The sequence below is a fragment of the Clupea harengus genome, chromosome 8 (assembly GCF_900700415.2).
Source record: "Clupea harengus chromosome 8, Ch_v2.0.2, whole genome shotgun sequence".
NCBI lineage: Eukaryota > Metazoa > Chordata > Actinopteri > Clupeiformes > Clupeidae > Clupea > Clupea harengus.
The window spans coordinates 14,205,640-14,232,459 of NC_045159.1; the positions used below are offsets into that span (position 1 = coordinate 14,205,640).

General features: G+C 44.8%; 1 protein-coding gene across 2 annotated transcripts; it reads right to left on the reverse strand.

Moving 5' to 3' along the window:
- Nucleotides 1–191: 191 nt before the first annotated feature.
- Nucleotides 192–26,820, reverse strand: arhgap20b (Rho GTPase activating protein 20b). 2 transcript variants are annotated; one of them, XM_031571992.2, is made up of 15 exons: nucleotides 26,580–26,820; nucleotides 23,956–24,038; nucleotides 19,986–20,156; nucleotides 18,851–19,000; nucleotides 13,722–13,763; nucleotides 13,499–13,577; nucleotides 12,847–12,924; nucleotides 11,215–11,281; nucleotides 10,091–10,273; nucleotides 8,160–8,323; nucleotides 6,505–6,666; nucleotides 6,231–6,340; nucleotides 5,841–6,030; nucleotides 4,015–4,126; nucleotides 192–3,753 (listed from the first exon to the last, which is right to left on the reverse strand). In XM_031571992.2, the coding sequence occupies exons 1-15, from the start codon at nucleotides 26,649–26,651 to the stop codon at nucleotides 2,072–2,074; spliced, it is 3,345 nt and encodes a 1,114-aa protein (XP_031427852.1). In that variant the 5' UTR covers nucleotides 26,652–26,820; the 3' UTR covers nucleotides 192–2,071. The 2 variants fall into 2 exon arrangements, with proteins under 2 accessions (XP_031427852.1, XP_031427851.1); XM_031571991.2 differs by having other exon boundaries at nucleotides 192–3,756.

Genomic DNA, 26,820 nt, shown 5'->3' on the forward strand with positions numbered 1-26,820 from the left:
TTGGGGAAAAAAGGAATGGGCTGATCTCCAATATAAAAAAGAGCATCTGAGAAAAACCTGTGGGCTTTTGCACACTCCTATGGGCCATTGTCATCCACGAGTGCTCTGACTGATGTTTTAAAAGAACCCTCTCCCAACCTATGGTTTTGCAGAAGATGAGGAAAAAGTAAAAACATTTAAAACATAACTGCTTAACCAGTGAAGAAAAAATCATTTATTGTGACGAACAAACTGTGGGGGAAAAAACTACATATAAAATGTTCAGAACACTTTCACCCATTTGTATGTTATACTCACATTATATTCACAACGTTCATAAATAAAAACATCTACTTCAGGAGAGTGTGTGGCAAAGAAAGGTAGATTGGTGGAAGAGCTTTGTACTACTTTAGCAAATAGTAGCTCTCTAAGAAAAATTAGCTGTTTACAGACACTGTGACAAAAAGCTGGGCAGTGTCCTTTCAAAAAACCTATATAGTGTGTCTTAAATGTTACTTTGATTGTTCTCCACATTGTCAAATCCTGGCCAATTCCTGCAGTGCAGGCTTTCAATAAAAACGTACTGTATTGGAAGTCATTCTAACACAAATCATCATTCAAAACATAATCATCCGAAAGAATGAAAAAAAACTCATATGACAATCTTATCTGTTATCATTGTTTCTAAACAATGGAGATGCCTACCACAAGCTGAAAAATAAGTTGGGATTCATTTTTGTTTAGTAAATGCATTATTTGTACGGAGTCTTTGTCAGCACATATGACAAAGTGCCTCAAACTGTTCTAAAGTCTCCAGGTTATTTCAATAGTCTTAAAGGTATTAATACCCACAATACCAAACCAATTGAACTACAAAGGGCCTGTCATATACCTACACATGCACAGCAGAGATACCTAGAGATACCTACACATGCGCAGCACCCTGGGAAATTAATCTTTGTGACATTCTGTAATAACATTTTTTCCAAAACGAATGAAGCAATGTGGAGGAAATGGCTGCCGGTCCCTGTTCTTCTAATTAAAGTTAATTATTTAAGTCAGATGGCCACATATGTAATGGTTCATTAGACTCACCCTTTAGTCAGTTTCTCATTCATTTCATCATCCTATCAATCACAGCTTCACCCAATTACTCTTCAGCTCTCATTTCAAAATTCCATTTAATTGTTCAGTGTATTGCTTGTTCAGTTAGGCCCAGTTCTTTCACATTCATTCCTAAGTCCTCCTGGTAGCATTTCGAGCAGTTCAAATGAAGTGGATACAAACTGAGTGACCAATGAGACTCTAAAAAGAAGTGATCTCAGCTTGTGAGACAATGGATAATCCTGCTGGCTTCTTTCTGAGCTACCCTATGTTTCTCATTGGTGCTACTTAAAAAGTCTGCTATAAGCTTTACAATAGCACCCCAAGGGCAGGGTATCCCTGGGCACTGTATTTCCCTGCATGGTCTACAATGTAGCAGGCTCACGCCTCTCCAGCTGTCCTTGATTAAATGGCAATGTAACACAAAGCCCCACAAGGACACCACAGAACCAAGATCAGAGCAAAAATATAGAGAAAACACCATGGACCAAACTGAACCACTACCATCCTCATTGTGCAAAACTGTCAAGGAAAATCAGATTAATAAATCTAATCAAAAAGTAACCGAATGCATTCAATTCTACCGGCAAAAAATCAACAGCAGGAATCTTATCCTCCCATACCACTATCTCTCAGGGGATGCTAGAGGCTGAAAGGTTCGTTTGAGCCCATGCCTACTGACAAGTAACTGATGTAGGAGTAGATGAGGCAAAACCTGATATTCGTACAACGCTTGAGAGAGCAGGCGATTATGTAATATAATGTAAATAACGGAGAGTCCGCTGTTTAGTGAGTAGGAATTCCACGGCATACCCCTCATTTAAAAGGCCACTCCTATTGTAAGGTTCTCCTATTGTAAGAGAATTTTCATTGCATTTTATTGGACAAACTGTACAAAATAAAACCACAAAATGTATGTCCTCTATGACCTTCTAAAAACAAAACAGTCATAATTGCATGTTCCATTTCTGTAATGTGACAGTGGCTACTAGATGAAAGATTCCTCTCTGTCTGATGAGCTTGGACAGCCCTTAGATGGGGAGCAATGGGTGTCTCTGCTCTGCCATTGCAGTCTGTTAATAACCAGCTCCTTCTCTACAGCCGCCGACTGGGCATTAGTGTTGGGACTGCCTCTGTCTCCGTGGCTGAAGTACTCTCGGACAGTGTTCCGCACGGCGGTGGGCAGCGTGATGCGGATGGTGTGGCGGATCCCTGCCACGGCTCTGCTGTGCGGCTTGGGCGAGCTCTGAGAGCCGGAGTTCGGAGGGTCTGTGGGCACTGGAAAGGCACTGACACTCCCACTCTCAATTACATCCTGGCTGGCACCATTCGATCGTGCCGTCATTGTACCCTCGGCACAGTTGGCAGTCGCAGGTCCGTGCCGAGCGTTTGATAGGCTAATGCCCCCCGACAGTGTGATTCTGGTGTGCGTGGGGCCGGTGTGTGCCGAGCCAATGCCGTCAGCAGTGCTGGGGGCGTTCACCGCTCGTGTGGAGACTGAGCGGAGCACCAGTGGTGCGCTCTGGCCGTAAAACACGGACTGCGGAATATGCACTCGCACTGTGTGGCTTTGGGGATTGGCGGATGACACTGTGAGCGGATCTGTTGCCGGGTGATCCACAGGTTCTTTTACAGTCACAGTTCCGGAAGAGGCGTATAATGTAATTTTAGTCCTCTGCACATTTTCCACCTCGAGCACGTTGGAGCACGCAGGTGGCGCCATGGAACCAGAGCTGCTCAGCTTGATGTGTGTGACCTCACGTTGACCCCTGGACCTGTCACTCTTCCACTGCACCTGCTCCCTGTGCCCCTCTGGATGGCTCGCAGTGCAGACAGTCATTCTCACATCAGACAGGCCTGTCCCCCGGGAGCTGCTCCTCTCGGCCGTGGCCTCCACCTCTTCTTCATCCGTTGTTCCGTTCCCCCTCCCTTGCTCGCTCCATCTCTTGGCTTCCTCTGCCTCCTCGTCTTCCTCCTCCTCCTCCTCTTCCTCACCCTCACCATCCTCTTCCTCATGAGGGAAGGTCATGCTCCAGTCTGGCGGGAACTTTCTGGGCACATCTGGCGTTAGGGGTCTGAGCCTGGCGGTGGCACCGAAGAGGAAAGGGCGGGTCACGGTGTCATTGGGGCTGGACAGTGGCTCAGACATTGTGAGTGACAGGGCACTGTCCAGTGAGCTGAGGGAAGAGGTCGCCGTGGAGGACAGGCTAGAGAGGCTGGGCAGGTGGCCGGCTGTGTGCCGGAAGCGTGGGGCGATCTGAGGGGACCTCCACAGGGCATAGCGCCCCTTCCCTGTTCCCGCCTTACAGTCTCCCCACCACGATTTGTGTTTGCCCTGGAGGCGACGTGCCTGCATACCGGGGCTCTGCGACTGGTCAGATGAGCTGTCAATCACGGTGGCGTCACAGCTTGATTGGCGGGCAACAGGACTGTGGGGCGGCACGGGGCAGACGGTGGGCTCAGAGGCACAGCGGTCCCGGGATGAGTACAGATGGCTTAGCCGAGTGGGGAGGGAGCAGACGGAAACACTGGAGCCAGACTGAGTAACAAACCCCCCGTCCTCTCGGAGGGTGAGCATGGCCAGAGGCAGGTGGAACTGGTCAGGGGGCAGTAGAGAGGTGGGGGTGGATACCCTTTGACCCCTCCAGTTGGCATGCATTTCTGCCTCGTCTGCTGAGAAGCAATGGGAGGTCATTATTAACATCCAGAAACACACCTGTACACACAAGCGCAAACACACATACACACACACACAGACACTTACACAGTAAACGCACGCACACCCACAAGCTCAAGGTCATAGACCACCCTTGACTCATGCACCATGCAACTGAAATGTGAGTGTAGAGATTTTGTTGTGTTTTTGTTTCTCTCACTCACAGAGGAGCACACTGTGTTCAGAACCATTAAGAAACAAGGGGATCTTCTCACCATAGGCCACGTTCTCATCTCTCCCATTCCTCCACTGACTCAGAAGTCCTCCTACATCCTCACCAAAAATGGAGGGAGTGTTCTCAATGAGCAGCTGAATGAGCTCAGCAACCTGATAGATGAGTGGAGGAGAGAGAGAGGGAAAAGAGAGAGAGAGAGAGAGGGAGGAGGGGACTGGCAGGTGAGCAAGAGAAATTGGACAGCAAATACAGTGTTTGCACTCAAGCTAAGCAAACAATGAATTGTCTCCCTGTGCATTAAACAACACATAAATCCCCCTTATTGGAACCCCTGAGATGTTATAACAACTAAGTAACTAACAGCTTTGGCTACGCAGGTACACATGGCATGTTGATGAATTGTTTCTTCTGTTTCTAAGTGTTGTTGACAACCGGCCCTGTTTGTGTACATGGTGTACTGCAGTTGCCAACGGCATTGGAAACTTTTCTCCCCCACTATCCATTCGAGTTCCTGCACCCGCCAGTACCCACCCAGCAGTGGCCAGTCGTCTAACACATGCAGAGCATTCAAGACTTTTTGTCATCCCCGGGACCACGTCTCCCCTTTTTCCTAATGGCAAAAACAAAGGAGCACCACCAAGGCTGACAACTTTGTTTTTAAGTTGATGCTTTCTTGATTTGATCCTGCTTTCAAATGATTGAGAGCTTAGCCAAGAGTTGGTGAGGCACAGGAAGAAATAGAGCCCTGGGATTGGACACTGTGGCCATGGCCGTAACCAGCTGTGAGGCCCAAGCCTTTTTTAAGATTCAAAAATAAAATATGAAGCTAACTACAACTGAATGAAAAATCAACCGAGTGTCTGCATGAAGGCTATAACTTCAATTTAGTGTATGATTACTATATTACTATAACTATAATTATATTTAGTGTCTGTTGCGTGTGAGAGTTGAGAGGGCGTGGGTGTGCAGCCCCTACCTCCCAATGCACGTAGGCATCAGGTAGCCTGGTATAACCACACCCAAATTCACCTTGTGAATAGAAAGAGTGGCCACGCTTCACTGGAGATTGTTTACAGTCTTTGCATCCTAATGGGTATAGAATTCAGGTTAATTTTGAAACCACTGGACCAGCTTTTAACAAATCAGCATTGACCACTATGGGATTGCTATACTTCTACTTCCTGCTATACACCACTAACGGTGAAAGATGATAAATTAGCCTTTTCTCAAACCCTGTTGGCGGCACATCAACAATGTCTAGCTCCTGCACGGACGCCATTGTTGTAACTGCATTTCAAACAAACGTTTCACTTCAACGTCATCTCACTTAGCCACCCCCACTGGTGGAGGCCACATTGGAGGCCACTCAAGAGTAGCCTAGCAACCCATCTTGCAAACAGTTTCCAGACTGTAATCCCAGCGAAAACTGAGCCAAATAACACCTCAGTATCAAACATGAAAATACAAATGGGTTTCTTCTGTAGAAATAACTGCTGGTTTACCATCACATTTAGGTATTTGTGTGACAGTGATTTGTGGATCACTGCTATCGTGTGGAGAACTTAATTAAAAGCTTGACCACTGAGTCATTTTGATATGGACAATAAGATGAACATAATGGCTGACACTGACCTAACTGATAAACAGAACGCAGAGATGAATGTTTTAATATTATGTGCATGAGCATCCCAATAGCACAATAACTGAACGCTGGAATTACTCATCCACTTTCATGTGACAGCTTTAAACGACACAGAAGCATCTAAAAATAATGTATGTAATGTCTTTTCATCTGTAGTATCTGTATGGGAGGGGGATGAATACATATTACTACAACCAGAAGGAGTAATGATTGTGTGCAAGGACCTTTTTCATGGCTTTGGTCTCCTCTTCAGCGCTAGAAGGTGAGGGCAGCGTCAGCATGTTGGGGGCAATGCAGAGAGCCAGGTTGGAGGCAGTCATCTGGTTTTCCTCCGAGTGTTGGTGGATTCGATACAACACCAAGAAAAGGTAACGTAGCAGAGTGCTGTTTTCCTCAGGGAGTTCAGCCACCAACCTGCCCATTGACACATGTGGGTGGATACGAGAGAGAGAGAGAGGGAGAGAAGATAGGGAGAGAGAGAGAGAGAGAGAGAGAGAGAGAGAGAGAGTGTAAAGTATGTACATGATGTACATAAAGTGATGCACACAGATGGCACTGTCTGTCTAATGGTGTGTTTGTCATCTCCTCACTGAAGGCATAATGAGCCCTTTCACCTAGCAATGACTGCGTTCCTCTCCTCCTCTTCCCCCGCGTCTGCCACCTCCATCCACCGCTCGTAGAGATGAGAGCCCAGAACGCTGCCTGGTAAGCTCCGCAGGAAGTCCTACAGTGCACAACATACTTATCACAGCACAATTGCCAATTGTCTGAGGAAAATCCCCAAAACAAGCCTGCCAATTAAGACAAAATACTCATAGACTCATTAAAAAGAACAAAAACACTGTAATTGGTGGACGTTAATGGGCATGTGTTTGCGGTTGGTCTTACAGTGAAGACGGCTGCGACGACAAACAGGGACTCTCCCTCCGGCAAGTATCCCATGCCAGCGTTCAGCTTCTCTTTGAGCTCCCTGCAGCTCTTAGCGTTGGCCGAGCGGCGGAAAATACCCAGAGTAGCTGGGCCCTCCTGGTACAGCACATGGAGCATGTCCTGCACTCACACGCGCGCACACACACACACACACACAGGCATACACACACACATGCACACACACACACACACACACACACGCATACACACACAGACACACACAGACACAGACACACAAAGACAGGTATGCACTAGAGCTGTGAAAAATGCGTTAACGCGTTATGATTAAATTACAGGATTAATTAGTTAATTTTTTTTTACGCATTTAACGCATGCGCAAAATGAGCTTCCAATATACGCACAATTCCGCCCAATCTGCATTAGTCGCCGCTGTAATGGGAAGTTCATGTTTAAAAAAAACAAAGATGGAACATTCAATAAAACCAAAGTGATATGCACACATTCTGCGGGAAGACGTTATCGTTTCACCGTAGCAATACCAGCCTTAAGTACCACCTCAACGCGATGCATGCGTTGGTCGGCGAGGGGAGTTAAAGTGGAATGCGCCAAACCACCCTCACTGAACAACGTAGGCCCCTCATTAAGTCTGCCTGTGACAAGTTGACTAGCACAGTTGCCAAATGGATTGCAAAAAGCTGTAGACCGATTAATATGGTTGAGGACGAGGGGTTCACCGAAGTTTTGCGAGTGGCAACGGGGGACTCGAGCATCAAAACAACGCAAAGACGCACAATAATGACAGAAATCCACGAGCTGTATGAAGCTAAAAAGAAAAAAAAGGAAAATGACTTGGCTGCTACGAAACATCAGGCGCTGACAGGGGATCACTGGACTTCTGTGAGTAACGATAACTACCTGGGTGTACCTGTACATCTAATCACCGACGAATGGAAGTTAAAGTCGTTTACACTACGTGGATGAAAACAGAAGAGCGCCACTTTGCAGAGGCATGCGCACAACAGTTCCAAACTGTTGCAAGCAACTGGGCAATTGAAGACAAAACAACCACTATAGGGACAGACAGTGCACGTATTATGATAGCCGCGGCTAGACTACTGTAAAAGGGCATTTAGAGGCATTAGATTGTGTCATGGTGTGGTTAATGGTTGTTTGACAAAAAAGAGAAAAATGTTCAACCATCCTATAAAAACAATGGCTAAGAAGCCCAAATAATTTCTGTTTGATTTCAAAAGAAAAGAAAAATGTTTTATTCAACCATACAATGGCTTAGAAGCCCAAATTCTTCTGTTTAGGATGAAGATTATATTAATGTTCCAATAGCAAAGAGAACTGCTAAAGAACTGCTGAGTTGCAGCACCATTGTTTTTTTTTTATGAATAAAAAAAGAAAACATGTTAAATGTATATATCCGTCTTTTGTCATAAATATTTTTGTTCTCACAAAAATATACCGAGAAAATCGGTAATATGTGATTAATCATGATTAATCCAGAGAAACCTGTGATTAATTTGATTAAAAATTTTAATCATTTCACAGCCCTAGTATGCACACAAAGCAGATATAATGACACACTTCATTCAAATCATACACAGAGGAAAACAAATGGATGCCAGAGCCAGTGGCCATCCTACCATGACAGGCTGAGGTGGACTTCCATCAGGACAGACAGAGGACAGCGGCTGGCCAAATAGAGCACTGCAGGGGAAGTCTGGCGGGCAACTTGATTGGCTGCTGGCCCCTCTTCGCAGCGCCCAATCTATGAGAGATCTCTTTCGCCTCTGCTTCTGAGATAAATCTACACCAACACCACACATTTCAGCTTATTAGGCTTCTGGTCTTTCAAAGAAGGGTCTGATTACTATAACATTATTGAAAGAAATAGAACCATTCTGCAACCATTCATAAACCTGAAAGAAGGTGGAAAAAACGACATATATCCGTATTCCAGCCATACAATAGCCTAACAGAGACACATACTGCTCTTATTCACTGACAAACCAGTGCGGCTTGAAGTGTGTGTGGCCCTGCGGACGACGGAGTGAGTGCACATAAGAAGTTGTTCAGTGATGAAGGTGCTGACCCGCTGAATATTGACACATCAGTTCTGTGCCTAGCCGGTTGAGTTATCACTGGGGCTATAGGCTGGGAAAAAGGTTGGCCCTGTTGGATACTGGGTCAATCAGTAGGAGATGAAGAGAGGTGTGTGGATGATGACAAAGAAGTGCTGTGCAATTGATAATACATTCGTTAAACGTTAAACATTGTTTATCTGTCTTCGGCCTACTTTGTTTGGTACATTTGATATGACAATTGCTCTGCTTTGTCTAGTGCTTCTTCCCATTCAGCGTACCATTTAATATTTCACAGTAAGAAACTGTCGACCAACGTCAATATCATGAATCTAGGAAACTTCTTCTAGGGCTTGGTAATAGTGTGATTTATTGCCTCATAAGCCTTTTCTGTAAGGCCCTAAGGAGTTCTCCAATATTGGGCCCGGACCACGGAGATAATTTGTGGTGCAGAAATGAAAGTCAAACAAACACAAATTAAAGGAATGTTTTCATTCGAGCCATACAGCATACACCTCCGCCTCCAGGAGACAGCTTGACCATATCACCATGAAAATGGAGAGGTAGTTTGGGCATGAGGCCAATAAGCATTGCGTGTCAGTTATGGGAACGGCTGACCATTGACGTGTCTTGTGGGCCTATCACTTTTTCATCAGTTTGTTTACACTAAACAAACGCAGAGTTCTCTGAGGTAAACGGGAGGGGAGCTGGAGAGGGGGTTGATAAATGTGCAGACACCACAGGAAGTAAACAGGGCTCCTCACCTCCCAAGAGCGATTGAATGATGCTGATATGAACTTTGATGGGTGCGAGCACACACACGCGCGCGCACACACATGCATAAATACATGCAGTTCCACCTGAAACTACAAGGCCACTTGGAGAGCTAGCTAAAATCGACAGCGGTAATAATTAGTGGAGGTAATAATCCCAGCTGTGTGGCAGAAACAGTATTTAATGGCAGGAAAATACTATTCAACCATAATAATGTTTTTATAACCATACTAATGTCTTTTTGTTCCTCATTCGATTCGTTTTTTTCTAAATCCTTCCCATCTTTTGTATAACTTGTTTTGACTGAATGTTCTTACAGCACCTTCACTGTGCACCACATAAGAGATTCAGAATTAAGAGCTGTCGTACAATGACGTTTGACAAATGACAGATTTCTCTCTCTCTCTCTCTCTCTCTCATCCAACTGGATGTCATTCCTGTTCCTTTTCATTTGAGACTGTGAGAGATTCATTGCTAAAAAACACAATTTAAAGGCATTCAAAACAGGGTATTTATGAAAGTAAGTAACCAGCAAATATAATAGAACTGGAGGTTTGTGCAACAATATTTAAAGGATTCAGACAAAAAGATGCGCACACTGATGTTGGGACAGAAGAGGCTCACTGCCCCCTGAGAACCGCTTCCGTCTTAATAATAATAATAATAATAATAATAATAATAATAATAATTAATCTTGGTCGAGAGAGAGAGAGACGTACCAGCCTGAGCAGGGTGGTGCCTGGCGCTGCGGGCCCTGAGGGTGAAGAGAGGAACCGAGATTTCCCTGGGCAGGAGCTCCAGGTGCAGTGTGCCCTCGGCAGTCAACAAGCTGCCCCTCACCATGCGCAGACACTCGGACACCCGCAGGTGGTGGAGGATGATGCTGTACGGAAGCTCGTGCCCTAGTGTGTGGAGAAGGGAAAAAAAATGAAAATGTGATTCCGTGAGAGTGGAGACTATCAGACACATGGTAGGGGGTAGAGTTGGGGGGTGGTTGTATAATGGATTTAATGATGGACCACTGAGTCCTTGTGTGTAAGAGCTGGAAATGCATTAGCTCAGGCATGGATGGCTAGCCTGTCTCTTGTAGGAATGTAGTACACAGATTGTTTGACATGTTCCATGCTGCATTACATAGAATTATTTTTATCCTTAGTACACAATTATTTGTAATCAAGCTAAAAATTGTGTGTTGGCTAAATCTTGAATCTGGCCCCAAGTTGCTGTCAGTTATTTTTATCAATTATTTTATAATTCTGCTACACTGTCATTTGTGTGTTTGTCTCTGTGTATGCGTTTTTATGTGTCTTGAGTGTGTGTGTGTGTGGTGTGTTTGTGTGTGGTGTGTGTGTGTGTGTCTATGTATTTGTGTAGTGTGTGTGTGTGTGTGTGTGGGCAAGAAAGAATGACTCATAATTGAGCTTTACCCACAGCCAAAAAAACTCCCTAATAATTCTACACATCATCCCCCAAGTGTGAGAGAGAAAAGACATGTTTAATCCTCAGAGGCTTCAGCTCAGTGATTACCACAGACCTACCTACAAAGCATGAACCAAAAAAGAAAACAAAAGCTAGGAAAAGAAGATAATCCTCACGACATGAGGAAATCAAAATGATTCCCCATGGTCGCTCCCTCTCTTTCTCTCTCTTTGTATTACCTCCTCCACTTTAGAATTTCAAAGAAGGGCCAGATGTTATTATCCGTGTGGACAATTTTTTTTTGTGAGTTGAAGTTCACAGCATGCGTTACAATGTTAACTGACAGCCTTGAATGTATAAGGCTGATATCGGTCTCCTACTACTGTATGCATCCCTACTTTTGTGTGCATTACGTATTGCCTACCGATGAGGACACACAGGGTTTCCTCCCCAGCTGTCTCCACCCAGAGCTGATACTCCGCCGGTGGTCCCTGTGGGAGAAGGAAACGGGCAAGGCTGGTTAGGGGACTGGGACAGGAAATGGCCTCATATCGGGCCACAGCAGGAAGCGCCTGAGAAAAAAAAAGCCAGGAAATGCCTTCTAAAAACATTAAGAAAAAACATGCCTGTCAATCAAACCATTCTCTGAGATGGTGTGCCATGGTGAGATAAGTGAGAGAGAAAAACACTATGAGGCTTTTTATACAGAGCTTTCAAGGTGGGAATAGTGCGCTTTCATTCCGCCTTGTCATTTTGTTCGGTTCGGAGGCTCGTTGTGGTTCCGTCTCTGAGCGTTGAATATAATGACACGCTTCACTGAAGCCCAGGATTTTTCTGTCCTTTTATATTTTTTTCAATTGATTGGTCTTGAAAGCGTCATTATGGATCTGATGCCACAAGGGTTCTTTTTAACGGGATTATAAGATGCAGGATCTCTGTATAAAAAGGAGAGAGGGGGGAAGGGCAGCCCTTTAGAGTATTATAAGTGAAGAGTCAAGTCAAGTCAACAGCTGTTAGTTCTAAAGACTGATGTGTTGCTAGTTTTCACTCATGAGAACAGAACTGATTTTCCAATGAAAGCAGTCAAAGGTTATTTCAATTTCACCTCGGCAGTAACAGCTATACCATATGGATTCACACTGAGAAGCTGTCACACAACAGCTTTCCCAAGACCATCATTAGCCAAGGTTAGATAACATTTAACAGCTAACTCATTTATATCATTCATTATTCAGCCTTTTAAAGGGAGATATTTCCAATTTCTCTTTATGCGTGCGACCACCCTTAAAACTCATCCAAGCGGAATAACCTGAATCAATGACAGTATAGAATTCTACACTTTAGCATGTGTAAAGGCAAAGTACTCTATAACCTGTTCCAGTTAAAAAAAACAAGGAACATTCCTTCCTACACGAAGAACTTTCCTTTAAAAGGTTTATCCAGGGCAAAAAGAGTGCACAGATATACATATTTTTAAGATTGAAAGTTTGTGTCAAAACATACTGTATACATATTTATTCCAAAGGCTGCGTGTTATTACATGGTCGCTACGAAACCTCAAATGAATGGCCTCTCAATATCCTTGCAAGAGACAAGTTATGTGACCATTATTGATCACCATCAATGCCTTCCCTGGACTGATCTCAGCCACAAGTCCTGCCTTGGTGCCAGCAGGAACACAACGCTGAAGCTGTTGGCTAAACTGGACCCCTCTCACATTTAGCGAGCCTCCCATTGTTTCAACCTCCATTTTAGGAAACATAGATCACACCTCATAGGGAGCCCAGGTCACAGTCACGTATCGTGTCTTTCCATAGGAGGGACAACAGCAAGTTGAGGCACGCTGGCTGATTTAGTGTTGCCAACACCATCAAACAGGCCACAGACACACACGGTGTCTATCTCCCCAGCGTCCATCCCCAACCAGCCTTCTCACTGAACAAAGACGTCTTGTGGGTGTCTTCCAATCTGTCCAGTCTCTGAATCACATTTGTCTCCAAATGAACCATCGACCCCCTCATTAATCTCATGCTGGGAGCTCAGGCTGCCTACTTACTCTTAATCCATGCTGAAGAGCAATCATCTGAATGATTTGTTCAGCAGTGACATTGCTATCCAGTTGAAGTGCTGCAGTCTGAAGAAACAGAATACAGAATAAAAAAAATAAATCAAACAGCATGTAAAAAGGTTTGCATACAGACACTTTAAATACAGGTGTACCTAAATGGGATAATTTTGAGATGTACCAAACAATGTTACAACGTTAATGAAATTTGCCTGATAATTTCTCTCAGACAAGACATTGAGCTATGTGGTGTTACATTTACAAATAATGTTTTCACTGTTTTCCCGCATTCAAGCTAATGTAAGACCAGTAGCTTCAGAGAGCAGGCATACCCATCTACATATTCATGAGAATTATGACCTTGGCCAAGGAGGTTATGTTTTCCATGCGGTTTGTTGGTTTGTCTCTTTTTGTCAGCAGGCTTACGCAAAAAGATCAATTTTCATGAAACTTGGTGGAGCGGATTCAACTTTGAAGCGGATCCGAATCCTCGTGCAGATACATGAATTTTTTTTCACTTTTGTTAACATTGCAAGGTAGGGCATTTGGCCTTGGCAGTGGTCTACACTCTCCGAAATGTAGTCGTTTGGTTATGGTATTAGTATTGGTGTTTTTGGTGTATGGACACTGCATGCTTTCTTACCATGACGCTGCCATCCACCACTGTGACCCTCATGACAATTTTAGATGGAAGTTCATTCTGCTTGGACTGAATGATGTACCTGAAATTCAGGAAAAGAAAAAAATATTTTTCAAATATTGAGCTATTTTAATAATAAATCATTTAAATATGAAAACATTTGATTTGTTCTATGATACATCACTGATATGTAACAGCACCAGCCCAGTAGCTTTTTATCACTCACCACTTCAGAGTTGACAGCCATTTCTCCTTAGCCTCTGTGGAACTGTGCAGAAATAATATTGAACATTGATGTGAATGGACAGTTGCAACTGAGTGAAATAATTATGGTACTGGTGGCAGTGGTGATTAAATAGTACTGAATAAAAGAAACCATGGTTACATGAAGCAAAGGCCACATAAATTGACCTTCATTGGATGTATAATGGGAAACAGGGACATGGTGACAAAAGAAGAGTCCAATGTAAAAATGTAAATGTGGTATTTTTGTTTTCCCTCCATGCCTTCCAATCACTGTGACAATGTATCACAGTCTTGATTTGCAGAGGTCATGCAGAAGTGCTTTGTTTTAATTAGATTGAATCTACAGTCTGCGGAGATGCAAAATTGGATTTGATGTTGAATAATTCGTACAGACAGACTCTTTGAACTTTCAATACACATTGGTATGATGTGCTTAAAAGGTTTAATGGAAGCGACAAACACAAAGGCTGAGTGGTAAGATGGTACAACTGTTGGATGCCTCATGGAGCTGGCATTGTACAGGAACCAATTCAGAAGAAATTTCAAATGACTAACATATGACAACAGTGCAAAGCCAAAAAAAAACTTTTTGATTTACAATACAATTTTGACAAAACTATAAAACTAAACTATATTTCTATTCAGTTCCATTTGGTCTGTAATCAAAGACTATTTTATTCTGATAGCTAACACTTGCCCATGGTTGACTACATTAGATGTCACAACTAGCAATAGGACCATTGTTCAACACAAATTAAGTTATGGCAAAATGTCAGGTAACAGTTCTTTCTGTTCTGTGAATGTTCCTTGGGAAATTCAAAACCAAAGAAAACATGGTTCCTTATCGCAGTTCACTGCGATATAACAGAATGGTACATGACGTCAGTCATGGACCCAAATCGAAGCATTTATCCATTCATGCCTGAAAGGCCGCGATTCGTCTGCGCTTACACCTGGGCCTGCCCTCAGAAGTCTATAAATTCATCAGCGCAGCACGAATATATCCTCTTTGAAAAACTTTGCAAGACGAAGCCCCAGCTCCGAGTAAATCCTCTACGCTACCAAAGTCAAAGAGTTTTGTGTGCTTTGCTCTCTACGGGTTGGTGAGTTATTCGGGTTCTTTACCCTCACTAGCTCAGGGCGCTGCAAAATTCGTTGACTCAACTAAATTTTGGAAGTAGTAGCCACTAGCCTAGCTGGCTAAGTTTCTGACTAGCCTGCTAGCATTGCTAACAACGTGTTCGTTGCTAATAGTGTGCTTGTGTATTAATACTTTCTTCTACTTTCAGAACAAAGATGTCCAGGCAATACCCCGACTGTGGGCATGTGCGTGTCAAAGGTGACCGACACCGTCGGTGCGTGGCCTGCCTTGGCAGGACCCACGCAGAGGCCCCGCTCTCAGGCGTCGACCCTGCCTGTGGCATCTGCGCTAGCCTGACATGCGCTATGGGAGCGCATGGACGCTGAGAGGGCTGCACCGGCTCCATCCGGGGTTATTACGGGGTTCGCCCCGTACATGCACCTTGACAGGGCTAGTGAGAGCGGCTACCTCTCCTTCCCTCTGGTCGAGGATGCAGTAGCGGGCTACCTCTCGCCCGCCTCCCCCACGATGCGCCTCGGCCAGAAGCCCCTCCTGCCCACGCGAGTGGCCAGGCACCAGGCGGCGCTGGCTGAGAAAGCCTACTTGGCTGCAGGGCAGGCTCCCTGCACAACCAACACGGCGGCGCTGCTACAGCGTTACCAGGCAAAGCTCCTGACAGAGCTAGCCTCGTCGTTGGGGGAGGATCACCCATCGGGCCCTGGGGAGGGTGATGGGTACCGCGGTGGCTACCCAGAGGTCCCTGTGGCTGTCGCTGGCCGAGCTCTCCGACAGGGAGAAGGCACCGCTCCTCGACGCCCCGGTCTGTGTCCAGGGCGTCTTCGGTAAGACAGTCGATACAATGGCTGCCAAATTCGAGGAGCAGCAAAAGAGCAGGGAGGTATTCCAGGCTTGGATGCCTCGCTCTAGCGGCTCGGGCGAGCAGTCCTCATCGGGACACAAAGGTGCCCACCAGACGAGGCTGGCAGAGGCACCCCTTCCGCCCTCCAGCTCAGCCTGCAGCCCAGCAGCAGCCAGCTGCGCGCCCGGCCCAGGGCGCAGCCCACGCCCCGCGGCAGCATGGCGCTCGCCGCGGGCGGGGCAAGGGCAAGCCTCCGGCTACCTGATGGTGACAGCTACCCGGTGACCACACAGGGGGAGCGGTGGAGCCCACACCGCCTCCACAGACATCCGCCCGTTGCTCATATGCAAAAATCATGTCCAGCACGGTAAGCAGGTTCTCACAAGCACCACACTCATACGTCCCAACACCTGCCCCAGAAGGCGCAGTGCCCAGACATGCTTGTGCGACTCCCCCCGCGATGCACACAGTGCAATCGCACCCCCCATTTTTTTTTCAAAACCATGAGGGGGCAACCCCAGATCTCGTCCCCCTCCCTAGGCGGAGCGGGCGCAGATCTAGGCTTAGACTCATCGACCATGAGCGGGTTAGTTCCCGACCGATTCAACTCAAAGCCCAGCCTGGCTGGCTGTGTGGCGAGTTGGCGCGCATGCGCAGTCTCACCATAGGTGCTGAGAACGATCACAAAGGGGTACGTGCTGCAATTCGCCCGTCCCCCTCCGCCATTCGGCGGAGTGATCCAATCGGTGGTGCAGCAGGGACAGTCTCACTTCCTACGGGAAGAGATAGTCTCCCTGCTCAGAAAAGAAGCAATAAGCATAGTGCCTCCCGAGGAGGAAGCTTCAGGCTTCTACAGCCGTTATTTCTCTGGTCTGCGACAGACTGAGTGGTCAGCATGTGTTAGTGAGGACGGACAACACTGCGGCCTTGGCGTATATAAACCGTCAAGGCGGAGTGCGCTCCCAGTCACTGCACCATTGGGCGAACCGCCTGCTCCTGTGGGCAGCGATTCACGTCCTTTCCCTCAGGGCAGTTCATATTCCAGGTCACCTCAACTACGGTGCGGACCTGTTATCGAGGGGCGACCCTCGAGCAGCAGACTGGTGTCTACACCCTCAGATGATAGAGCAGATCTGGATGCGTTTTTTCAGGGCGCAGGTGGACCTGTTTGCGCTCTGGTTCTCGCTAGGGGGCGACAACCCCCCACTGGGCATTGACGCGCTCGGCCACCAGTGGCCAGACCTGCGACTATATGCTTTTCCCCCGATCCCGCTCCTCCAGCAGGTGCTGTACAGGGTAGCGGACGAGGGCATGGAATTGATATTGATAGCCCCCCACTGGCCCAATCAGCCGTGGGCGGCGGATCTATTCAATATGTCAGTGCAACAGTCCTAGGAGCTGCCTCTACGGAGAGACCTCCTAACGCAGGCGCACAGGACAGTGTGGCACCCCCATCCGGAGCGGTGGCGTCTCAGGGCCTGGCACCTGAAAGGTGCAGGCTCATAGCGTCAGGCTTATCGGATGCGGTGGTGGCTACGATACAGAGTGCCCGAGCGGTGTCGACACGGGCTCTGTATACGCTGAAGTGGCGCAGTTTTGAACGATGGTGCGCTGCCCGTCAGCAGGACCCCATTAACTGCGCGCTGGGCGTTATACTAGAATTCCTACAGCAGTTGTTTGATGAGGGGAAGGCGGCTTCCACTCTCAAGGTGTACCTGGCAGCCATTTCAGCCTGCCACGCAGGCATTAATGGCAGTTCTCCTGGCAGTCACCCGCTAGTGTCACGCTTTATGGCGGGGGTGAGATGGCTCAGGGTGCCAGAGAGGCACCTCATACCCTCTTGGGATCTGCTGGTTGTGTTACGTGCTCTCACAGGGCCTCCGTTCAAGCCCCTGGAGACGGTGGACATAAAGTTTGTCTCTTTAAAGACCGCTACTGGCGTTAACGTCAGCAAAGCGCGTTGGTGACATGCAAGCCCTGTCTGTCAGCCCATCGTGCCTTCTGTTCTCGATCGCTGGTGACAGAGTGGTTATGCGACCTAATGCTGCTTACACACCTAAAGTGGTGGCAACCCCATTCCGCAATCAGGTGATTGAATTAGCAGTTTTCTCGCCTCCTCCTTTTGCGTCAGCAGAGGAGGAACGTTTGAATAAGCTCTGTCCAGTACGCGCTCTCCGCTGTTATGTAGAGCGCACTGGAGCTTTCAGACAGTCAGATCAGCTATTTGTGTGCTTTGGTGCACGTGCAAAAGGCAGACCTCTATCAAAACCGAGCCTCTCCCGTTGGATAGTAGAGGCTATCGTGTTGTCTTATAAGAGCTTGTCTTTAGATCACCCGGAGAAGTTGCATGCGCACTCCACGTGGGGGGTCTCGTCTTCCTGGGCCTTACTAAAGGGTCTCAGTGGAAGATATTTGCAAAGCTGCAAGCTGGAGTTCTCGCCACACTTTCATTAGATTCTATATGTTAGATGTGGCTGAACCTAGTTTTCTACATGGAGTTCTGCAGGCGGGCGATCTCTGAATCCCCTGGCCTGAGAACGATATAATGATGAGTGTGTTCATTAGTGTCTACATGTTATGTTGCACATGAAACATCCCAGGGTGGTTTCCCTCGGGCGCGGGATCACGGATCCCTGCCGTCTATGTTAAAGGTTGCCCTGTAAAATGTTCACCGCCAGCTGCCGTATGAACCTCTAGGAGGGCAAAGGCTTGAATAAAGTTGGTGTGTGTGATTGGCTGCCACTGTACTATCACGCGGGAATATATAGGGTCCCATTCTGTTATATCGCAGTGAACTGCGATAAGGAACGTCTCGGTTACTTACGTAACCTCGGTTCCTTAAGCAGGAACCAGATATAACACGTTTGGCGTGTACAGTGTTACCTTGGTTTGATATTTCTTGCTCAGTTTTTCTTTCCAAGGATATATTCGTGCTGCGCTGATGAATTTATAGACTCCTGAGGGGGCGGGCCCAGGAGTAAGCGCAGACGAATCGCGACCTTTCAGGCGCGAATGGATAAATGCTTCGATTTGGGTCCATGACTGACGTCATGTACCATTCTGTTATATCTGGTTCCTGCTTAAAGAACCGAGGTTACGTAAGTAACCGAGACATTTGTTATTGTGACAAAATCAGTTTAGTCAATTGCAGCAAGGCCTAACAAAATACCTGAGGGTAACGACATAATTGGTGGTGGGCCAGCCAATCACAAAGGAGTTTTTGGAGCTGAGTTTGCGCTCAGAGACCTGTTCCACACAGGAGGCGAGCCACATCTCGCTGAGTTGTACCTGGGCCTTCACTTTCAGACTCGCCGAAGACCTGAGCAGAGAGGATAGGGCAATTACTCAAACGTACCTCAATCAGGAAGTCATGCCCACTCCAGCACATGTGTCCAATTTCAAGAGCCAATCAATGCAAAAGAATACCAGTGGTGAAAGAATTGATTGTACGAGTCACAAAACCATACTGTACAAACAAGGCCTCCTGCCACTTACACTCACACAAATCAATATGATGACCAAATAAAAGCCTCAGTGACCATAAATCAATGACTTTGTTTAAAATGCATTAGTGTCCTATTCATTCCCAGTAATACAGCTTGTGCTTCAATCATTTAAATGATAAAAACAGTGTACAAATAGATCAACAGCCTTTCCATAGACCACACTTTTTTTTATGGAAAAAGGGAAAGTCAAAAGCAAGTAATTATCTGCTTTTGAAATCAACAGCCAATTGTTCTATGAATCTACATTTGATCAGCTTTCTTATCATATGTAGCTAATCACAGTCTCCATTACTCACTTTTTTTTTCACTGTTGGATTACATAAGATGGTCACATTGAACAGCCAGTGAGTATCTATTTTCGAACCGATCAGAACATAAAACACTTTTGGGGCCCACAGATGTTGTTTCAACCTACCTAGGTGGGACTTAAAGGAGACTTGAGATTCTTTGTGATCCATGTGCTCAGTTTTGAGTAACACCAATATGTTATTTTATCTGATAAAGGAAGACCCTTCAATGCTGAGATATAACTTAAAAATTGTGTTGATGCAAATTTCTCCCATTTATAAGTGAAAGTAGTAAAAACGAAAAAAGAAACCTTTAGAAGAAAGGAAAGGGTTCTTCCTTCCTAATACTAATCCTAATACGTACTTTTTCAGAAATATTTAGCATCCGGGCATAAAAATGTTGAAAACATTGTATGATTAACTGTACATATGAACAGAGGAAATAGGACTGTGAAAAATATATCAACAAAGATGAGGGCCTTCAATTTGACAAAAAGATAATTTTCCTCACTTGGACTTGGCAATGATGAGGATGTCAGTGAAGAGGAAGAGGTGTCTCTCCTGGGTCTGCAGTCCGTTTGTGAGGTGAACATGTTCCTCCATGACAAAAAAGGAACCCTGGGTGACAGACATGTCGGGCTGACTCACATGCCAAGGGCAGCGTTCCACAGAGATTGCAGCCCTGTGGGAGGTTGAAACAGCAGACCAGAGATTCAAGCAGAGGCGGACTGGCTACAGAGAGGTGCACAGCACAGAAGAGTACAGTTGAATGGGAAACTAGACAGTAGCAAAGTCACTAAGCTAACATGATGTAAGGCTTCTCAGAATTTGTATGTTGGGTCATGTCGTGTTTGACGTTGGAGTGTAGGTCTTGACAAATTATATGTCATGCCCCTGTTCGTACGACACATGTAAGTGTAGAAAGACATAATAGCTGACATAACTGACAAGGCTGGAGCAGTGAATAGCATGTCATAATTCTATGGCATAGTCTTTTGTGTGGCACTGAATAGTATTGCATTTAATTAAAAGGCTAAATGAAATGAAATGACACCATAGAAAATGGTGTACAGTTGAAAAAGCCATTGCTGTGATCCTTCAAAGCTCTGAATTCAAACTTATTACCCAAGAAAAAGTAGTGGGCTCAGTGAGTTTGGCTGATTCCTATCAGAAAAACATAAAAAGCTCAGAGACTCTCCCATATAGAGGTAAAGCCAGAAGAAGGTTCCAGTGCTGTGGAAGATATCCTGCGATGTTTCGGTCCCCAAGAAGTCTTCTCCATCTGCTCACAATGACTATAGACTGTTTGCCCTAACATCACACATCATGACAATCTGGAGAGTCTGAAGTTGGTCCATATAAGACTGTTAACTTAAAGTAGAAAAAACCACACTCTCAAGCTTGTCTCATTGTTTATTTAGACCAGTTTATCCATTGATGGCTTAGTCCGAAACAGCTAGTTAAGGTAGACAACTCCTGAGTCCTGTCATCTGCAGACATTTTCAGATTTCTCTGCAGATGACTCTGGACAGGAGACTGAATACAGCTTAGGTTCAGCAAGTAGCTTGACGTGTAGTTACATTTTCTTTTGCCATTGTTAGCAATTCCAATAGTTATATAAAAATCAACAAAGTCAAAGGTTTCATCAAAAACAATACACTAGGGAGCATAAAAACCATGAATTAGTCTCTCGTCTGCTCATACATGTTTTCACGTGATGGAACATCATTCAGACGGTGTGAGAGAGAGAATTGGGTTCATCTTTACTTGTGCTCATATGGTTCTCATTTCCTTCACAGCAGGGTGACTATGGACCACTGCACCCATTAGAGGGATATTGAGATATCATAATCTGTCTCTGTCTCGGATAGAAGATCCGAGGAGGAAGTGGTTTATACTGTTAATGCCACGTCACGTCAGCAGGCAAATGTTGTATCCAACCTAATATTCATTGGCAGTGTAATTGTTGTGCCTTCAAATTATCAAACTGATTTAATATTGTAATGCAATTCATTCTGAAAAATATTTGCACATCCTCATACTGTTTTTTTTTTAAGGAACTGTTTCATGAACTTTAGTTGTTATGCAAATGTAGTTTTTTGAAAATGTTTTTTTTTTTTTTCAATATTTTTTTCATGGAGGAAATTAACGCCTACATCTATACATTTAGGCACCTGTATACATATATATTTTGCGGGGGTTTGAAAAAAATCCAGCAGCCACACTAGGCGTTTTAGACTCGCTAGCTCCTGCAGCTCCTGCATATGACGCCTCCTCCTCCTCCATGTGAGTTGTAGCCAGAAGCAGTCAGCTCTCACTCCCCTGCTGGCTGTGAGTTGACTCACAGGCGATCACTTTTCAATAATGTGCAGTAAATGAAATGAGGTCGTATGTTCGTTTTTATCTTGTGGCCATCCACAATGATATGAATCAATTTAAAGAAACATAATAGCTGATGCACAGACATGTCCATGGTTATTTTCCCGGATGAGAACAAGGGAAATTATGGGTAGAAGAAATATCGGTTTCCATCTCATTATTTTGTGGCGAATGACATTTAAAGATTTGGTTACATCCCTACTAAGAGGCTCTGGTTGATTTGAGGACAATGTGACAGCCTGATCCACCCTGCTGTTTTTCTTCTGGTGTTTATGTTAGCTTCTTAGACACAGCTAGCGCACAAGAAGCACTCAGAGGCCAAATAAAGGCAGGAATGCCGAGGAAAACGTCAGACTTATAAACCCCCACACTGAACCTTCACATGCGTCATTTGCACAAGCTGAGGCGTAGAGGTGCGAGAGAGCTGCTGCTGACTGAATTCACCTAAATTATTTGGAGACAGCATGACAAGGCTTGTGATGCACATAAGGACTTGTGTGTAGGACTGGAAAGTGAAAAGAATGTGAAGAAATGGAGACAGAATGACTAAAAATAAACTCGTTTTCGGTGGTTGAGAGCATGAAACTGAAGACTAACAGAATGGGATATAGCAGTGATTCCCAAGGTGTGGGCTGGTTCCTGGGTGATGGGGTGCAAAGTTAGGGAAAAGGGGCACAGGTTGAGGGCAAAAAAAAAACAGAATGAGAACCCTAAACAACCAACTACTGGTCAAATGAATTATATGTGTTCTTACAGCAGAATAGCCTGTAACTAACGTATTTCATGATGAGTTTATGGCCTACTTTGTACTAGGGATAGATAACCCTAACCCTAATTAAATACAACGGCCATGTGCCCAACATGAACCGATCCAAAGAATGGAATGATACAGAGCCATCATCTATCACATAGAATACAAATGTTTAACTGATCAAACATTCAAGTTGACCTGATTGAGAGAATGTATTTAAAAATGAAAATGTCGCATTGTTCAAATGTAGAAACATTGTTAAAGAAAAGCTACGTAACAGCTGATGGACATCTTTTTTTTTTATTAAAACAAATAAAAGGCTATATGAGTGTCTCAGTCTTTGCATCATGGTGTTTTTTTGGGAACCAGTGGGTTATAGGAAGGGTGTTATGCAAAATGAGATTATGACTGAGAATGAGTGAAAGAATGAGTGTGGACGTTTTTTGTCACTTACAAAGACATCAGACAAAAGGGCTCAGCTCAAAATGAGACAGCTAGAGTGAAGCCTGCAGTTAGAATGATGTTCAACTTATTTGAATAAGTGGGAGGAAGCTAGCTTGGAACAAGAACAATAGTGTGAATGTACCAGAGAAACACAAGTGTGACTCAATGCATAGGAATCAGAGAATAAATACATTTCATGCAGGGACGAGAAAGCATTCAGAACGACAGCAGAATGGAAATCTTGATTTCACAAGAGAAATGATTACCAAAGGTACAGCAGAGCAACAACATATCTGAGGCATCTGAAGAGGGGTGCAAACATGAACAAACAAGGAGGAGGAGACATGCAACAAATTGCGAGGGGCACAAGGAAAGATGGCTGTACTCTTTGACTGCTAATATTTCTGGATATGGAAAAAGTCCATTATTGATAAAGAATAAAGAAATTCCTTTGAATTATGTATACAATCAGAGTGTTCTTTAAGTGTAGAGCATCAACAGCTTTGCTTCATCACATTGAACACACTGCTCTGCAGGATGATATTTGCCTGATTTCTCAGTCAACATTTCTAAGCATTTATAGGAAGACCTCAACCTTTTGGTGACATGGCAACATAAGCCTCAATTCATCCTATTTGATCCAAACACAATGTACTCCAACATTAACCAGTCAATATCTGCACCAAGGCAGGTGAAGCCCTCCTAATGCTCAAGCCTTGGCCTAGAAGAGAGACCATTTCAGGCAGAACTGTTCAGTCTGTTTTTGAGAAATGGCTGTGAATGCTGTTCTTTTGTGTGTGTGGGTGGGTGTGTGTGTGTGTGTGTGTGTGTGTGAGTAAGTGCACCAGAGAGTGCGGTAGATGGTGAGAGCATAAAAGCATTAGAGAACTGGACTTTCACTTGTGACCTGCTTTGGGTTCTGGGATTGTTGAGTGCTCTGTTAATGACAGACTGGGCAGTCCTCCGCCTCTGAAGCATCGACTTCATCTTCTGTGAACAGAGACCAAAACATCAAGACTGTCATGAGTCACATTCATTCAAAGAGGGACATTTGACCCACAAGGAAGTGGGAAATACTTAATTCACTCGCTGGCTGAACTCCTCTGAGTTATAAAGAGTATGAGTTCTCATAGTCAAAATCTTCTGAACCACTGAATTTACATCTAACTGAATTGTGTTCACAGCACCCTGACTCTCGTGTTGACCCATGTGTCTTCCCAGAATCCCTGCATCTTACCTCAGACCTAGTTCACCGGAAGACTTACTGCCCTACTACCATAATAATCATCTTATCCTTACCCTTATAATAAATAATGACAATAAATCAGAAATATGTACTCATAACTCAAATGGCCATATATCTACAGCGGCACAATTCAGAATCCAACCACTCCACCGATTTCCACCATTCTACCCTTTTATTTCTCTTTTATTTTATTTTTTTTATATTTCTCCAGCTTTTACTTCACTCTTTTTTTCACCTCTCAGAGTATTTTTCTGTTCCTTCTAATGACCTGAGGAGGTGGCATGGACAGGAGTGTTTTTGTCCCCCAGAGCATATACTCATCTTCCAGCTGCCAAGGTATAACGGGAATTTAGCCAGATGCTACAGCTCTGCAGTTAAAATGTTCTGAATTAGCCTTGCTGACTATACTTTTAAGAGATGTATTACTTGTCTGACTTCACATTAAACCACCACCACTGCTAAAAGTAGCAGTATTTATTTACACAGCTCTTCTAAAGCAAGAGCCCAAAATGCTCTCTAGAGAAACACAGCAATAAAATAGAGAGTAGGAACGGGACTCAGTGCAGTCAGAAGAATCTCAGACTCTTTTACAGTTGTATTTGCATGACAGCCATTGACATCTTATAAACCATAATTACATATTCATAGTGCCATACTGTCAAACTGTAATTCTTTAAAAAAGACTTAAGTGTAGACAATTCTATCGTCATTTCCCTATTCACTGTTTCCTTGACTCTCCGTGAGCAAATAGGCTCTTGTCTGGACCATGAAAGAGTTTAAAATCGGAATGAATGCCTTATGATTCTTATATTCATATGTAGTTTATGTCCTTATGTTAAAGTTAAGGTTAAGAAGCAGAACTCCGGAGTATTCTATGTTCTGCCATGTGTGACTGTTCCTGATCTATGCGTGACTCTGTTCTTAGAGATAAGGAGAATGGAATGTTTCTGGGACTCTGTGTCAGAGTGTCATTGTTACGCCTGAGTGCGTCATTAGCTGAATTGCCAGGATAGCATTGATTAGCCTGGTGATTCTCTGACTTAGTGTGGCCCAAGTCAATTGTTCCCAGTCATTCTTACCCCCTCCTGTCAAGAAGAATAGTTAAACTTAGACTTTCTCTGGTCTATTCAGAGAAGTTGGTGGATCTGCATGTGAAACCTTCCTCTCTCCCCTGATGTGTGTTATTGTACCGAATAAAACCTTGTTTAGGTTTTTCAACCATTGCCTGACTGAAGTCTTTATTAATATGTGCTATAAAATCAACCAGGAAACATTCATTACTGAACTTCTGCACTGCCACCTGTTTCCTGTTTTGAGCCTGCAAAAGCATTTGACATTTCAGGGAGTTTTTGGCCTGGATCTATTGGGAGCAGAGATTGACGGGTCTGTAATTGTTTGGGAAGCCCCGACAGACTCCGCTGCAAGTGAGTTTATCACTGCCAGCCAAGCCACAGGGGCTATGCAGGGGCTCTAAACCCAGCACTGGAAATCAGCCTGCTAATAAAATTGCCAATCAAGAGCAGCTCAGTTCAGCCAGGGCCGCGCGGTGGAATCATGGTGGGAGATATAGCCTGGAGGTCACGCTGAAGCGAATGCAGGTCACAACTCCGGACAAAATAAAGCCAGTCACATGCCAGCTTTGTCCCATTCATAATCTTGGACTTGCAAATAAAACCTCCATCCTCGACAATCAGATACTAATCAGAATAATGTTATTCATCTCAGTAGCACTGCTAAAAAGTCCAGCCTATGTGCCAGTCTCTTTTACAATGAGAAGGAGCCTGTACTTAATTCCTGTGCAATGTAAAGCTTAGAACTATCTTTTTGGTCGACTATGTGGAAATGTTTTGCAGATTTGCAGATTTAGGCCATCTATTTATCTGAAATTTCTGACAATCATTGAGATGCCAGGTAGCAGGTAACAGAAACTGCCTTGAATTGTTCTTAAGCTTTTTTGATTTCCTGGCCCTTTATGTAAGTATTCTGATCTTTTTTTTAACCCCCCTCGAGGCTGATATGAGGTAGTTGGCCTTTGGCTGGCATTAAACAACCATCAAATGGGACATTTCATCACATTTCTAGGAACTAATAGCTTTGTTTACATACCTTCCACACACACACACACACACACACACACACACACACACACACACACACACACACACACACACACACACACACACACACACACACACACACACACACACACACACACACACACACACACACACACACACACAAACACACAAACACACAAACACAAACATATTATAATTATAACTTGCCTTCTTATGTGTGCTGCCCTCTTCCCCCTGTTGTGTTCTGATATGGGGACTGGCCCTGTGCTGTGGAGTCATCTTCGCTCCGGCCCCAACACCACCATCGCCCTGCTACCCCTGCGCTCACTCGCAAACTCACCAAAACCCACTCGCCTAAACCCCAGGCAGGAGTCGAACTGATCTGGACACAGGATACTGGCACATCCCCTCTACCCCCCTCTGAAACCATTTCCTCCCTACCACAACC